Source organism: Euprymna scolopes, chromosome 20 (genome assembly GCF_053919585.1).
Source record: "Euprymna scolopes isolate OS-2025 chromosome 20, ASM5391958v1, whole genome shotgun sequence".
NCBI classification, from domain to species: Eukaryota; Metazoa; Mollusca; class Cephalopoda; order Sepiida; family Sepiolidae; genus Euprymna; species Euprymna scolopes.
The window spans coordinates 86,051,717-86,069,328 of NC_136501.1; the positions used below are offsets into that span (position 1 = coordinate 86,051,717).

General features: G+C 32.8%; 1 protein-coding gene across 1 annotated transcript in view; it reads right to left on the minus strand.

Moving 5' to 3' along the window:
* The window catches only part of LOC145241524 (1-acyl-sn-glycerol-3-phosphate acyltransferase alpha-like), a 78,441-nt gene that overhangs the window by 21,506 nt on the left and 39,323 nt on the right, over positions 1-17,612 (minus strand). Inside the window, exon 2 of the mRNA XM_080104567.1 lies at positions 8,783-8,919. Coding sequence (XP_079960693.1) covers positions 8,783-8,919 — 137 coding nt within the window. The remainder of the gene's footprint in view (positions 1-8,782; positions 8,920-17,612) is intronic.

Below are 17,612 nucleotides of genomic sequence, written 5' to 3' on the forward strand. Positions count from 1 at the left end.
TATATATATATATATATATATAGACAAATATTATTGAATAGCACGGAATTATTCGGTTTCACAATTTTCCTTTTTATCTTCTCCAATCTCCGAATAGTTCTTTTTGTGTTCTTCTCAAAATTGTATATGTTGGATCCATAATCGCGAGCGCTTTTGACAGAAGTACTTCTATCATCCTCAGGCATATTGTAGAAATAAATGTAGATATTGTTTTTTAATTTACTTATATATACATTTTTTCCTAGTCACGTAGTAGCTTGTTACAAGTTAGGTGGGTGGACTTTTTTTTTTCTTTTTTTTTTTTACATATTAAACACATGTATAAAAAATGTATATATAAGTAAATTAAAAAACAATTTCTATATTTATTTCTACAATATGCCTGAGGATGATAGAAGTACTTCTGTCAAAAGCGCTCGCGATTATGGATCCAACATATACAATTTTGAGAACACAAAAAGGACTATTCGGAGATTGGAGAAGATAAAAAGGAAAATTGTAAAACAGAATAATTCCGTGCTATTGAGAAAATACTGCCTATATATATATATATATATATACATATATATATATATATATATATATATATATATATATAAATGACAAAAACTTTATATTTCAAAATACACAATGTTGACAATTTTGTATTTTATTCCTTTACATCAATTGATTTGTACAGTTCTTGACATTATCTGTTTCGTAGCGCAAAATCAAATAAAAAAACAAATAATATAAAAAAAAATATATAATAGAAAATAGAATAATCTAATAAATAAATGTTATTAATCAGAATATTAAAAATGTATTTAAAAGAGCTAGGCGCCAAGTATTGATCTAAAAATGTAATTGATGCAACAAGTTGATTAAAAATTGATTGATAAGTGTTTCTAAATATATAAGCCAAATACTTAATAGTTAGTATGTATGTTTAAAATAACATTATAGTTATAATAACATATCTATGTTAAATCCAATATGTCTAACCACACATTCTTTAATATATATACTAATTATGTTAACGTTCATAACTTCATTTCCAAAATATTAATTAAATTTTAATTAAAATATTAAATAAATAAATTAAATTAATTATAAATCGAAGCAGAACACTCGGCATCACCTGAGATCTAAAATAATTGGTTGATATATGTACTAGCCAAATACTCGGCGTTGCCCAGGCTTGTATTACATAGGTTGATATATGTACTAGCCGAATGCCCGGCGTTGTCTGGGATTTGATAAAATAGGTGTATATGTACTAGCAAAATATCCAGCGTCTCCTGGGATTGTATGACATGGCACTAGCATGAAATATGTACTAGCAGATTACGCGGCATGGCCCGGGATTTGATACAATTCCTGGAATATTTCCTAGCAGAACACTCGGCGTCGCCTGGGATCAGAAAAAATTGGTTTATATATCTACTAGCCAAATACCCGACGTCGCCCGGGATTGGATGACATAGGTTGATAAACAGGGTGATCAAAAAAAAACAAAAGCTAAATGGAGGGCATCTAGTGTTTTGATGTGATGCTTTGAATATAATAAACTAGTTATGACCAAAGTTTCATTTCATTCGGACAAAACACTAAGAAATGGGGCCTAACTAGAGTTGGGGCTCGTTATTTTTGTGTCAACCTGTATGTACTAACAAGATAACTGGTGTCCCCGGGATCGGATGACATAGGTCGATATTTGTACTATCATCATATCCGGCCTTGCTCACTATTGGAAGAAATTGGTGAATATTATATATATATATATATATATATATATATATATATAATATAAAATATATTTTAGTCATCGACATACAGACCTGTTTCGTTGTTTCACAACTCATCAGTGCCGCTAGACTAATACCCATCCCAAGCCGAGGATCGAACCTAGAACCGTCGTGATGACAGTCGGCAGTCCTACCCCCTGACTTCGGAATTGGTGGCCGAAATTAATCTGTCCGAATGTCTATTTAAATAAACATCCGTCCGCCACTCGTAGAGGGCTCAAACGTTTGTTTGTAAATAAACCGCGAGCTTCGCATTTTTTCAGCTAAATTAAGTAGCGAGTAAGATAATTTACGATAGTGCTCTACCCAAGAGGGGGGCTTTATAATAATATATATATATATACTAGCAGAATGCCCCGCGTCGGCCGGGATTGGATGACATAGGTGGGTATATGTATTAGCAGAATACCTTACTATGTCCAGGATTTGATAACATATGTGGATATATGTACTAGGAGAATCCTCGGTGGAGCCTGGGATTGGATGGAATAGGTGTATATATACTAGCAAAATACCTTGCGTCACCCGGGATTGGATGACCAAGGTTGATATACGTACTAGCAGATTACCCGGCAGGGCCTGTTATTGGATGAAATAGGTGGAAAATACCCGGCGTTGCCCAGGATTGGATGATAGGTGGAATGTTCTCTAGCAAAATACCTCGCGCTGCCCAGGATATAATGAGACAGCTATTAATACATACTAGCAGAATACCGAGACTCGCCCTTAAATGGATTAAATAGGTGGAAATATATAATAGAAGAGTACGCAGCATGGCCTTGGATTTAATATCCTTGCTGGAAACACATACTAGCTTTGTACCCACCATTGCCTGGCATGTAAAACGTTGCTGGAAATATATACTAGCAGAATGTATCAAAGTTCAAAATAGACTTTGTGGCCTGGTGGGAGATGTCCTTTTCTCTTCGCTGCAACCTCTGTCTCACAGAAGAGATGTTGCAAGTTTGTCTCTGCTTTATCGTTATTTTCATGGAAAGTGTTCAACTGAGCTTCAATCTATGGTCCCCCCCTCACCAAACTTTCACAAGAAACACTAGACTAGCTGAAAACATTATCAATAATTTTCCCCACTCTTTATCTGTACCTAAACCTAAGCATAGATTCCATGATCAAAGCTTCTTCCTTAGAACTGCACGACTGTGGAATTGTCTTCCGTTTTCCTGCTTTCCAGCTTTCTATAATATGGTTGTCTTCAAGTCCAACGTGAACAAATTTCTGATGAGCCGTTCCACTTAAGTTAACAAATTTACCGAACTTCCATTACTATCGATTACTATATTGTCCTTTTGACTACTCTACACTCTTTAACCCTTATCCTTGAGTGGCCTATCCGCCTTGATAAGTGGTGACATTTATGTAAAAAAAAAAAAAAAAAAAGTTAATTTTTCAATAAAGTGGGTCGATAATGTGGGTTAAATCATTGAAAATGATTGTCGAAATTAGTAACATATCCAAGTCTTTTAAAAACTGATGAAATGAGAGTTATTTTATTGGTGTGTTTGTAATGAAATAACCAGTCTAGACAATGTATTAAAGTTATTATTTTAGTAAGAGGGGGTGGGCGATAATGTGGGTTGAATCGTGAAAAATAATTGTCAAAATTACTAACATATCCAACAATTATGAACAATGATTAAATGTGAGTTATTTTAGTGTTGTGTTTTTAATGAAAAAAAAAAAAAACAAACAGCCCAAACAATATTTTAAATTATTATTTTAGTAATGGGGGGAGGGGGCGATCATGTTTGTTAAATCATGAAAAATGATTGTCGAAATTAGTAACATATCCAAGAATTATGAAAAATTATTAAATGTGAGTTATTTGATTAGTGTGTTTGCAATGAAATAAACAGCCAAGACAATGTATCAAAGTTATTATTTTAGTAAGGGGGGGGGCGATAATGTGGGTTAAATGATTTTCGAAATTAATAACATATCCAAGAATTATGGGATTCAATGAGATATGTAAAAATATATATTATATAGATTAGTCGGAGTCACTCGAGATTGAATGAGATACATGCAAATATATGCAAGCAGAATACACGGGCGCATGGGATCCAATGAGATAGATGCAAATATATACTAGCAGAATACCTGGCATTGCCTTGGATTGGAGGAGATTGATTGAAATATATACTAACAGAATACCTAGTGTCGCCCAGAATGTACTGGGATGTATTGAGATATATACTAGCCGAATACCCGGCATTTCCTGGGATTGAATGAAGTAGGTGAGAATATATACTAATAAAATTCCCAACGTCGCTTGGAATTGAATGAGAAGAGTGGAAATATATATTAGCAGAATACCCTTCATCACCCCGGATTGACTGATATAGGTGGAAATATATAGAAGCAGAATACCAGGCATTGCCCTGGATTCAATAATGCAGGTGCAAATAAATATTAACAGAATACCTGACGTCGCCTAGAGATGAATGAGATAGGTACAAATACAGAATAGACGAATAATTGGTGTCGCTGGGGATTGTATTAGATAACTGCACATATACACTAGCAGAATACCCAGCGTTGCTCAAGATTGAATGAGATAGGTGAGGAAATTTACTAGCAATATCCTCGGCTTCGCCCGGAATTGAAGGAAATTGACGAGAATATATATTAGCAAAATTCCTGGCGTTGCTCAGGATTGAATGAGACAGGGGCAAATATATACTAGCAAAATAATGAGCATCGCTCTGGATTAAATGAGGGTGGCAGTCTGTACCATAAATGGCTTAAACAGTTTACGATCTCAAAATTAGATTAATACATATATATTGTTGGTTTTCTATGAAAGTTTACTAGGACAGTTTCTTTAGAGAGTAATCTATATTTAAAAAAATTTTTTTATGTTATTGTCCGGGAATGATGTGATGGCTGTAGTGGTGGAAGACCCATGATTATGTTAATTTTAAACGTGCTCTTGCATTTTCTTTTGGGGTGGGGTTGGAGAGAGTAATGTCCGTTTTGAGGTAAAAACGCTTCTGAAATTGTTTCGTATATGTATTTAAATTACCCGTCTTAGTGTAGGTAAAATTATTTTAAGTATATGTTGTATATTACCCGTCCTTGCAAAGGTAAAATTATTTCATATACATGCTGTAAATTATTTACCCTAGATAAGATACAATTATTTCATACGTGTAATACCCGTCCTAGGTAGGTGAATATTCTTTTGCTCGAAATAGTAAATGATACATAGACATTAAAAATTCCTCTCTCCAAAAAATAACACGTATATTCAAAATCAAATTCAATTTTCTCATTGTTTATACGGTCCCGAGCAACGCCAGATAGCCCCACTAGTTTTTAATAAAGCGGTTTTTTTTTTCGCAGTTTAAATTAGTTTCATATATATATTAAAAGATAGGATAGTTTATAATGGGGTTAATATTATTTTCAAAATTATGTATACACAACTTAGAATTATTGAATTTACTAATTATTAAATATAACTTTTTGTAATGATGAGACCACAAATTAATTTGGTAATACAAAAAGTTGGCTTTCCTTTTTCCTTTTTTGTAGCTAAGTTTAGGTTTCGTACATATATTTAGTAGTTTATAATTTAGTTGACATAGTTTTGTTGATATTATTTCCATAAGTATGTATGCATAACTTAGAAATAATAAATGTAATAATTATTAATTGAAATTGTAGATTCATACATTGAGATTGTGAGTACGTATAGTTGGGTTTTCCTTTTTTTGTAAATTAGTTTTAGTTTTGTATATCAGGACATGTATATTGATCTGTAATTAATGACGTATATTTTGGTGAAATTATTCTTGTAAGTAGGTAGACATAAATGAGAATTAATAAAATTAATAAATTTAGTAATTATTAAATAGTATGTTTTGTCAGATGATTCATAAATTAATTAAATGGTTAGTACGAGGAGGGGGATTCAATGACTTTGTTTCATTAAAATCCAAGATGGCATAATTGAAAAATATAAAGGTAACTTCAGCTTCTTTTCCAAATTTCATATTCTCACCATGTTGTATCACATTTTAATTCCTTTTGGTGGATTGGTAGTTGCGATTTCTTCTGATGAGTTAAGGGTATAATAGATTCACTAATTAATATAATAATTAAGTGATTGATTTGCACTACGAAACAGATACTGTCAAGAACTGTAAAGGAATAAAATACAAAATTGTAAACATCATGTATTTGGAATATAAATTTTTGTCATTTATTCTATATATTGCTCTGTATTCACATTGAGCTTCTTATATAAGCATTGATATATACTAAGAAAAATATATTTCTATAGAAATAGGTATATATTAATATATATATATATTTTTTTTCCAACAGATGGACATGGAGTGGGGGTGTTGGCCTTCTGAACATCTGGCAGTTAGCTCTTATCTTTCTGTGTATCATAGGCAGTTGAGTTTGTTTGTCTCTCAGAGAGAGAGAGAGAGAGAGAGCTTGGAGTCAAAGCACTCATCTATCAAACTCATTTTGATTTGATCAAGCTCAGAATTCATTTGCAAGTCTATTGTTCAATAGAAGAAAAATGAGTATCACTGAAACTCCCAAAGAAAAAGAAAACTTTGTAATTTGTTTTAAACATTAGTTCTTGATTTTGTTTGAAGGAAAAATTTCCTGCAGCAGTAATGACCAAAATCATTAACACTGTGACCAGTATCAAAGAAGAACTACAGCTTAAGACCAACATGCGCCGACAATCATGATCTATGCAGTGAACACACCCATGTTCATACTAAGATTCTATCTGCATTTCTTCATCTCTTGTAGAGTTACTCTAAGTTCCTAAACACTTAATTTAAAAAATTAAGTTTCCTCTCATTGCCTTCCAGTATAATCCGTTTTCAATTGCATATACAACAATAGAAACAATCAATAGATTGTAAAGTTTTAACTTGAGAGGAGTTGATATATTCTTCGTGTTCCACATCTTTTCTTTCAGATACCCAAATGCAAACATTTTAATTCCTTTTCTTCTGTTAATGTCAGATGAGGATCTTAAAACGAAATCTTTATTTTTCAATTGTTTGTCTATTGAGAGATTATCACCAAATAATTTTACTTTTGCCTCCAATTTCTTGCAAAAGGATTCAAGTTCAGAAGTGCTTCTACTTGCATCAATGTAACAAGTATTAGTAAGTATTAGTAGAGAGTTCAATATTGTGACGCACGCATGTTGATTGCAGATTTTTCAATTATTTCATATAACTTCAGCATCATTTGTCTTTATGACAATGTTTGAAGTCAGCATTAATTTTTCTTTCTGAAGGAGCAGAGTCTAAATAACACTAACCAAACCGTTGCGATCAGAAAGCAACGTTTTATTAACACAGAATTTAGATTTTTCATGGTTTTAAAACAATTTGCAAAAACCGCTTCACTTAAATATGTCATTTGTAAATACTGTATATTTTGGCATACAAGACGAAACCAATATTTAATAAGATATTAAACAAAACACGCGTCTAGTTGAATCCACTGAAAAATTTCCCCCACTCTTTATCTGTGCCTAAATGAAAACGTAGATTTCATGAACAAAGCTTCTTTCTTAGAACTGCACGCCTGTGGAACTGTTCCGTCTGCCTGCTTCCCATCTGACTACAACTTGGATGTCTTCAAGTCCAACTTTAACAAATTCCTAATGAACCGCCCTTTTAAATAAATACTTCATCAAATCTCCACACTAACGTACTGTACTTGCAATAACCCTTATCCCTGAGTGGCTTCCGGGCCTTGATAAGTGGTGACCACCGTGTAAAAAAAAAATTAAAAAAAAAAAAAAAGATACCGGGTGTTGCAATCTCTAGCTTAGGCCAAACAAACACAGTTTTGTCTTATACAACCGATACATAAATTTATTAAAATTTGCTCTAATTTTGTACCTCGTCTTATCTGACAGTCGCTTTATACACCGAAATATGGCAATTAATCTGATTGGCAACATATTTTGACACATTACACTTGAAGGTTAGTATTTTATAAAAATCATCTGGCCTTTTTATTAGTGGCACTATCTATGCGACACCCGAAATGTGATGTGCTGCTAAAATTATAAATAACCTTAATGCCAGCAAGACAACTGATCCTGGCATTGTCATTATCTTTAAAAATCTGCTGCTGAAACTCTTGTGCTGCTTTTTATCTCCTTGATATGCCCAGTGTTCTTCATCTCAGTGCAGCCAATCAGTCTCCTGTGTATCATAAATTGGAAGCAACTCTTTTTTTTGTGGTACTTGTAAGCTTGACTATACTAGTGCAGTAGTAGGTTGAAAGATCATGAATATTGTGTCCAAGAATTGTAGGACAATTTATTATTTTATTTATTTAATACAAGAAATGTATGACAATGGAGATGGGTGAAAATTTTTTTTACGGCATATCAACCCTTTTCGGGTTATTTAATGCCGAATCCAAATATTTTGAAGAAAAATTTTTTTAATAGAATATATTTGTTGTTTTCACGTCGGTTTCTATTCAACCCATAGTTGGGACCCTAACAGGTACTACCACTCCGGGTCAGAGTGGACCTGGGAGCAATGGTAATTAAAGGGTGGCTCCACACTCCCCAAAGCCCACAAGCTGGGGCCTCACCACTGGATATAGTTTAAGGTCATATCCAGGACCCCCATTGAGGGACTTTTACCCTCTGCAGGGGGGCAGTCGGCGTATTCTAATGCCCCACCGACAGGGCCAGAGTAAAGATGGATAAATAAAGACCTAGTCAGATGTATGTTAGTTTGGGAGTTATTTTTATAAAAGCCATCGAACATATACCAACATGTAAAATAAACGTTAACAACTGATGATGACAATGATGATGCTGCTGCATCATTAATATTTATAGTTCTTTAAATGCGAACAAGGCATCATTTCAAAATTTACATATTTTTTGTGTCAATTTAAAAGAAGAGAAAACGTAAATTCGTCAAAGATGTTTTTAATAAATGAACTGGAAGTTCCAAACTTACCCATAAAATCCAAGGAACTCTGATGGTTGCAAGTAATGATGTATGGACCGTCTATAATATCCAAATGCTTTTTTCCTCTCACCTCCATTTCAATTCCCAAAATATATTTCACGCACCAGAAGGAATGTTTTAAGATCCTGTACAAAAAAAAAATTTTTTTAATTAAATAATTTAAGAATTTTTTTATTTTCAAATGTAAAAAATTCAGAATGGCAAAGAATTTTTTTTTTACCATTTAAATTATTTTGATGACTATTCAATTACAAAAACACAATTAAAATGTGTCCCAGAATACATTTATCCTTAGTGTTTGAAGAGTTATTTCCCTTTGCTTACTTCTTCTGCTATTGTTGGTTACAAATAAAATGAACAAACAATTCTTTGCAAATTGTATACAAAACATGTTTTATTTTACATTAGCAGGGTTACCCAGCATTGCCCCAGGCAAAAATGTAACACATTCTATTGAAACTTCTATCTTTCCTACTTCTGATTTTCTCCTTCCTCTCCTCCTTTTTTTCCAGTCAGCCCATTTCTCTCCCTGGACATACACAAGTAAAACTCATTTTTATAGATTGTTTGAGCAATGAGTTGGCATAAGGGAATTAATTCTTTGATGAAAAAAATCAGTTACTTCCTTTTAGTAAATACATAAGTTGCCAGAAAAATCAATTCCTACTCACCCTCCCCATAAAATTTGTGCCAGTTCAAAGTTAAAGACTGAATAATTTTTTTAAAATCTTAGATATTATTCAGCCAAAGCAACACCGATCAAGAAAATATCAACTTTGTGGGTGTTTTTTTTATAATTTTTACTTTTAACTGGATATACAAACATACACAGACAACTGCCCTTTATATTATAGATTTGATCAAATCCCAAATGTACAAATCCCAAGAGCAATAGGATTCTTCTATCATGTCTGAAAGTAACACAATATTCAACAAGTGAGATCGGAGATGCGCCGCTGTACAACTCTTGCTCTCTATCAGCACCCTCAAAATGCATCGCTGGATTGCCATGAATCCAGGGACGTGCCCAGGGTGATGAAAACAAAGTTTCCGGCCACAATTATGGTCTTTGGTATGGTTTCAAGTAGTGGTGGGACGATTAATCGGAATCGTTAAAATTAGTATATTTGGGGGGGGGGTCGGATCGGAATCGCATCATTAAAAAATACCGTAGATTTACGATTCTTTCATTACGATTCTAATATTTTTAAGTTGAACTGTTTGTTTGGAGTGAAATTAATGCTCTCAAAAATTTGATAAAAACGTCATAGAACTTTTCATAACATTTAATATGATGTACAAGAATTTTATTAACTACTTTAAGGTAATCTTTATTTATCTTAATGAGTTTTGAAATTTCTTTGAATTTTTTTCTTTCTTTAATTTTTTGAATTAAAAAAACTTCTTTTTTTTTTGCTTTTAGCTTAACTTGCTTTTATATTTCCCCCATTTCGTTTTTTTAGTAATAAATGCTTCTCTACATTAAAAACCGACCTTGTTTCTAACTCTGCCCTTGTGGGGGCGGCTGAAAAATGTTTTTCGACCACCATAAAAGCATTGCAATACATTTAAACCCTGAAGAATTTCCGTCATGCGCACTAAGTTAACTAGCCACTACTTGTGTTTAAAACTTAAAAAAAGAAAAAAAAAAGCGCTTTAAGATAGTAAAAACACTAAACCTTTTTTCGTTTTGGAAGGGGGGTTTAAGGCGCCCCTATTATCCCAAAGAACCAGCTATGTAACACTTTGCAATATTTTTCAATAATTATTGAAAAAAAAAAAAAAAAAATTCTTTACAATCAATTTTTGAAACTCTTGACTCCCAATTTCTCGTCTGCTAAAATTTTAATCACGTGATTACGGTGTAGCGTCAATAAAATAAACCATTTAGTCAAGTGCCGTTTGTTATGGATTTTAGCTGAATACGATATTAAAAATCACTTTATTGGTACTTATGCATTTATGTTACCAAGCTGGCGTATTTTGTAACTATTCTCTACTTTCACCTAACAAATTCATAAACAAAAAAGATATTGTAAAACTTGAATTATATATATATATATATCATTTTATTATATATTTTTTTGGAGAGGGGGGGGTGACTTAGCGAAATAAAGGACCGTTTGAATTAAAAAAAAAAAATTAATTATTTTCAGTTGCATGCACTTATGTTACCGAACTAGCGGGTGCATTGTAACTATTCTGTACTTTCGCCTATCAATTTAATAAACAATAAGATATTGTAAAACTTGAAAATACTATTTAAAAATAGCACGGTAACATAAGTGCATAAGCACCACTTTATTTTATATATTTCTCTTCCAAAGGACCGTTTGAATAAATTAATTTAAATTTAAAGTGTTGTGTAATTATTTCTAAAAAAATAAGTAAGAAATAATGAGCCATGTAGGTAGAAAAGAAACTTATTATAGTCATAATAACATTTATTGTTTTTTTGGGGGGGACACTTTTGTTCGTTTGTTTACTTCTTTGCAATATATCAATTCAATTCAAATAAGACAAACCAAAAAGAACAAGTGAGTTAAATTTTTTCAACAGAAAACATTTTAAATTCGAATGCACTCAATTCAAAGAAAGAACCCGCATTAAAATTATTTTCCAACGAACAATTTATCAACAGAAACAACAAAAAGGAACACGTATTTAGTTAATTTACATGATAAAATTCTGCAATTTGCAATGAAATGTTGAAGGTGTCGATCTATGTGCGACCGTACTGTTGTCGCCACATGCACTTATGTTACCGTGCGTTTTTTTTAACAATAGTATTTTCAAGTTAAATTCAAGTTTTACAATACCTTTTTTGTTTATCAAATTGTTAGGTGAAAGTACAGAATAGTTACAATACACCCGCTAGTTCGGTAACATAAGTGCACGCAACGAAAAATAAAATAAATATCCATAAAAAAGATAAAATCATAACAAAAATCATGCGCAAATTTCAAGCTAAAATAAATTAAAAAAAACTAGTTCATACACGCAAAAAAAATTTTCCTTGTAAAAATAATAATTTCTCCCTCAGTTGAACAATGTACAACATCGGAGCCAATGCGTATTTCACTACAGGTGTAACATTCGTGTACCTCCACCCTTTTTCTTTATATTTTTTAATATATAAAATAACTCCTGAAATTGATTGTTATTAATTTCATGGTGCATGTTTAATTCATGGTTAAAATATTTGTTTTGACTTTTATCTTCAATAAAAGAAATTTTAGGCAAAAAAAAATACAATCGTTTTCGAAATTCTCTTAATTGTATTTCCACCTTTTCTACTGTACCAAATTTTTTCGCTACACAAAAGTTTTCGATTATATAATGGTATATTTCAAAACAATAATTCCACAGGAATCGGAATCGTACTTGGTATCGGAATCGTTAATCAACATTTTCCTGAAATCGGAATTGGGAAAAATTTAGGAATCGTCCCAACACTAGTTTCAAGTGAGGGCCACATCATGCCACCTCACATCTTCAAAGTCGGCTTGAAAGTCAACAACAAAGTGTACCTGAATGTGTTGAAGAGGATAGTGACCCCCTGGTACAATCAAGTGGCCACTGACAGACCCTGGGTATGGCAGCAGGACTTGGCACCAGGCTTGGTTTCAGAAGGAGTACCCTTCTCACTGCCCCCCTCCTCCTTCGCCCATAATCTACTGAACTACTTCGTTTGATCATACATTGTGAACATCACCAACAGGACCTCCCACAACACCAAAGCCAGCCTGATTGCTGCCATCCGCCAAGTGTTTGCCAAGCTCCTGCCAGCGCTTGTGGGAATGGCATGCTCCCAGTTGCAGACCCGTATCAAGACGGTGATTGAAGCTGAAGGCAGCTACATCGAATAGATGTCAGCTCTATTACATAATCAAGTTACATGAATTGAGTTTTTCAATAAAGTTTTAAAACAAAGCTGTAGTGTGGTTTTCTTTAGGGCAACAATCTTATTGTTCAACCGTGTACAATTAATACGGCATAAGATTTCAGTAAAGACAAAGAGACATTCATTTATCAGTTGTCCAGTTGATCTTCCTGTACAACTGCAAGGCATGGTTACTGAGGGTAGTTGACTGATGGAAGTTGTAAGTCTTTGATAATGACTACCTGCACTATGTCTTGCATTGCCCGTGAGCTCATTGCATACATTGTTTATCTGTGTGTAATTCCTTCTCCAGAATTTCTGTCTGTTTCTGTGGTTTGCTCTGTTTTGTTTTATTTCCCCACTGTTTATCTAACAATCAATTGCATCAACCTTCTAATCTTTGATATGACTGCCACTGACACATCTTGTATAGCTGGTAAGCTGACTGCGTCCCGACTGTTGCTCTTTGCCAACACTTCAATCTTCAGCCTTTACGATCTGACTTATTGCAATGATACCTTTGCTTGGATATGCGGTTTGTCATCCACAAGGGAGAGCTAATTCACAATTTAATCATTCCTCCTTTGTCTGAGTGGCACAAATGCGTCAATGGACAGCTGCGGACCGGGACCACAACCATCAAAGTGGTTGTGACTGAATTCTCAAGCTTCACAGGTGATCAGCCTTTAAGGGTTACATTGTGATTGGTTAACCATCCCATGTGACCTTGCTCGTGATCGTTGTGCTTGGATCACCATGATTTGAGATGTAGTGATGGCCAGGGAGGAAGCCAACTTAACCAAACCAGAGTGATTGGTGTTGCAACAACAATAGGGAGGTGGTTAAGTGGTTCCCAACATGGACTGACAATCAATGTACTAAATTTGAATACAGTTCTTTCCAAAGAAACTGTGTCAGATAGGGATGTTGGCGACCTTCACCTGGTTCTTCTTGCAAGTACCCGATGTTTTTCTAGAAAGAATTCTAACTAGAAAGATATCGAGAAAATGAATGCGAGCAAAAATCACATGATTCATTCAAAATGAATGTATGATGCTTAATGACAATGACAATTATTTGTTTATTCATATTTATTGTTATTCATTGTTCGACTATTGATATCAGACCGAAGGAATGTAGTTGCCATTGTTTCTCAATTACATTTCAAATAATCTTTTATTATTTTCCAGTATATGGCTTTGAGTTGAAGTGCCTTTGTCCAAAGTTGCCAGTCATCTTATTACATTTATTGCTTTCATATTAAAACTACTATATACTGACTTAGTATAGTTCTGAACTCATTAATGTCATTTAAGTTTTAATTTTTTTAATTTAATATAAAAATGTAACTCAAATAGAAAAAAAAAGCTCAAAATGTGAGGGAAATAATCTGTTTTAACTAATTCTTAATTTTAAGTTAAAATAGAAAATATCTCCCTTACATTGAGATTTTAGGTCATTATTTAAAATTATTCTTGTTGAAATAATCTTCCTTGTTGAAATAATCTTCCTCGTTGAAATAATCTTCCTCGTTGAAATAATTTTTGGAAAAAGAAAAGATCATGTTTTATCCATAATAAGAATTTAGAACAAGTTTTCTTAACTTTCAAGCAAGAGGACACACTCTCCTGCTTGGAAGCAGAATAGGTTTAAGGGAGATAAATTAGATAATTTTCGCCCCAACAACATTATCTTAGAAAAGTTTTGTATTATTATAGTATAGGATTACCTACCTCGCCTGCAGACCATAAAATAATGGGTGCATCTCTTATAAGTGCATCAGTATGTGTATATATATAATTCATATTCAGATAAATTGATACCAGTTGAAGATATCTCTTCAATGAACAGTATGACAGAGGACAAGCCACTGTACCATATTCTGACCGTGCTATCATGCTGCAGCATTTATTTGAAGTAGTCCTAGGATGTCCACCCTTCCAGATTTTACCTTCTCTCTTTGAGAAGATGTTAGTTCATGGCTAACTCGAACCTGCAGTATCTTTATCAGGAAATGATGAGTGTTGATAACTAGAAAGTTTTGTGGATTCATTTAAGCACGGTCAGTTTAAAGAAAATTAACAAAGAACTAAGTTTACAATCATTTCTCAAGATCCATAGAATAACCCTCAAATACACAATTGGGTTTATCGCCATCTGAATTCATGTTTGGTAGGAGAGGAATATCGATTTATGACGAATTGTTGCCAGATGTAAAAATAAATATTTGGAAAAATATATTTTCCCCAAAACCTTGATGGAGGGGAGACTAAAAATTGCTATGGTTTCAAATGATCTTAAATAACAACAAGGGGAGACTTGATTCCAAATATTTCATCTGTTATATCTCCCCTCTTTTGGAAATAGGGTACGATTATGATATCTCCAGTATCAAATAATTATCATACACTGTGAAATTTACTTTATGTATGAAAACCAAAAAGGGGAGGAATCAAGTCGCCTCTTGCTGTTATTTCAGATCATTTGAAACCATAGCAGTAAGTTTTAGTCTCCCCTCCATCAAGGCTAGGTGTTTTGGGGAAATATCAGATATTTTGTAATTCATATGCAAAACTAGGAAAATAAATGATTATGATTGAAACATTTTATGGCTGTAAATAAGTGCCAAACAAAGGCTTTTAACGTGCGACCTTAACGGTAAATACTTTGGGATGAATTTTACTTAGAATTTTATTTTGCTTGGTTGTCTCCAATTTGCCGGGCCAAATATATATACAAATGTCAAACATATTTCAAACCTGGAGATAAAAACTTTCAGGTTGTATTTTTCTACTAAAGAAATACGGAAAAGTGTGTTGCTATAAGCAGGTTGAGAAAAACTACTTAGATGATATAGGGTCAAAATTGGGGACATACAAGGCATGTCAACCAACTGAAACACAAATTTATCAAAAGAAAAAAAAATGTACAAACACAATTACTAATGAAAATTCTGTTACACGTTTCATTTGCCAACACCTAAAATTATCCAACCTCGAATGACAAAGAAAATGAACCCAAAAGAAATTTTGGATGCTCCAAAAACATACCTTTTTCAAGAAAGACATTTATCTTACAGAGTAGGTTGTATAGGTTTGAAGGGTTAGTAAAAAGAAAATGAACCCAAAAGAAATTTTGGAGGATTCGAAAAGAGGATCCTTTTTCAAAACAGACATAGGATTACCTTGCTCCCATGTGGCCTAGTGCTACCAGATCAGGTTGTTTGAAGATATCTGCTTCCAAACGTAAAATGCACAAAACCTTGATGTTATTGTTTTAGCCTTTGCAAAACTCAATCATGTTCTACAAAGTCAGAAACGAAAACCATTAATTTTCCTCTACCAAACAATCAAACTAAAAACCATGAATAAATATTTGAAGATACATAAAAAACTTGATCAATAAAGATTTTTGCTAAAATGATTTAACTCAAAAAGGGTTGATATGCCGTAAAACAAAATGGCCAAATTAAATATGGTTAAATATTTGAAGATACAAATAACTTGAAGCGCAAAACCTTTTCTTCCAAAATTATTGGATTCTGCATTCAATAACCCGAAAAAGGTCGATATGCCATAAAGCAAAACAACCAAACCTGCCTTGTATACCATATAAGAATGTTTATGTCTTTATATTTGTGAATTTTTGAGATGACGATTGATTATTCATATTAATTGGATTCTTTGAACTATCGTTCTCTTTATGAGTATTATCACACTATTTCAATCAGTGCAACCTTTGACCTTCTTTTAGGTGTATCTTGTTGAACTTTGGAATCTTTCTGTCAAACTCTGGAACCAACATGGAATTTCGAATGAAACTTTAATCCGTGCAGGTAGCATGCTCTTGTTAACCATGACTGGATAAAAGTCATGAGTAATTCACAATTGCATTTTTGAGTGTTGCACGTGCTGAGGATTCAACCTTCAACCTCCAGAAGAGTATAACTTGCAACTGAATTTTACCAAATACTTTACACCATGGGTTATGTCTTTCTTATAAATTTGTTGTCAGACAACTGCATACAACTTCCTTGATCAAATAAATGGACTATCAAAGTATTTAACATCCTCTTATTTGCTATTACATATTTCCCATTCTTTTTATGTGGGTACTTGGCCACATTATGGTGACAAAATTGATGCTAATAAACTAAGAAGCAAACCTATATTATTTATCTGGTCAACTGATGAACATCAAGAGTTGTATGTCAAATAACAATAGAAATACAAAGTTTATCTCGGCATATAATGTCTGTTTGACCGATATAGAAAATAAAACAAAAAAACTTGTCACTGATAAATGATAGAATCGCTTTTATTTACTTGAAATCAATTCATTTTTTTTCTGCTGTTATAGTAAAAAAAAAAAAAAAAAAAAAATTATTGAAATTATTTAAATAGTCATCCCAAACTAAAATGAGATTTTCATTTTATCTAAAAACATTTAATGTGGGTATGTAGATCTTTTTAACACAAACCATGATATCAACTTTATTTTTGTGGTTCAATTAGCTACTGAATTATGACTGTTCAAAGTTTGTTGAAATTACAAAATTTGCCATCTTGAATGTTATTGGCCCAGAAGCCAATTTTCACAGTGTATAAACAAAAAAGACTTTGAATGAGTAAAAAAATCTTTACAAATATATCATCTTGTGATAAATGGAAATTCATTTTAATGGATGCACTAATTATTAGATCAAACTAACAAAATACTATTTATGTCTTGGAAAAAAAAATGCAAAAATGATATTAAGTACACCGATGACTGTTCATAAGATTCATTTCAACAGATGGAAGCAATTTGACAATCGGATAAAATTTTCTTTAATATTTCATTTGTGTACCTACAACAACTGTCAAAAATTTCCCTCACTTTCCATGTCTAAAACTATATGAAAATTCTATGATCAAAGTTTTTTTTTCTTAGAAC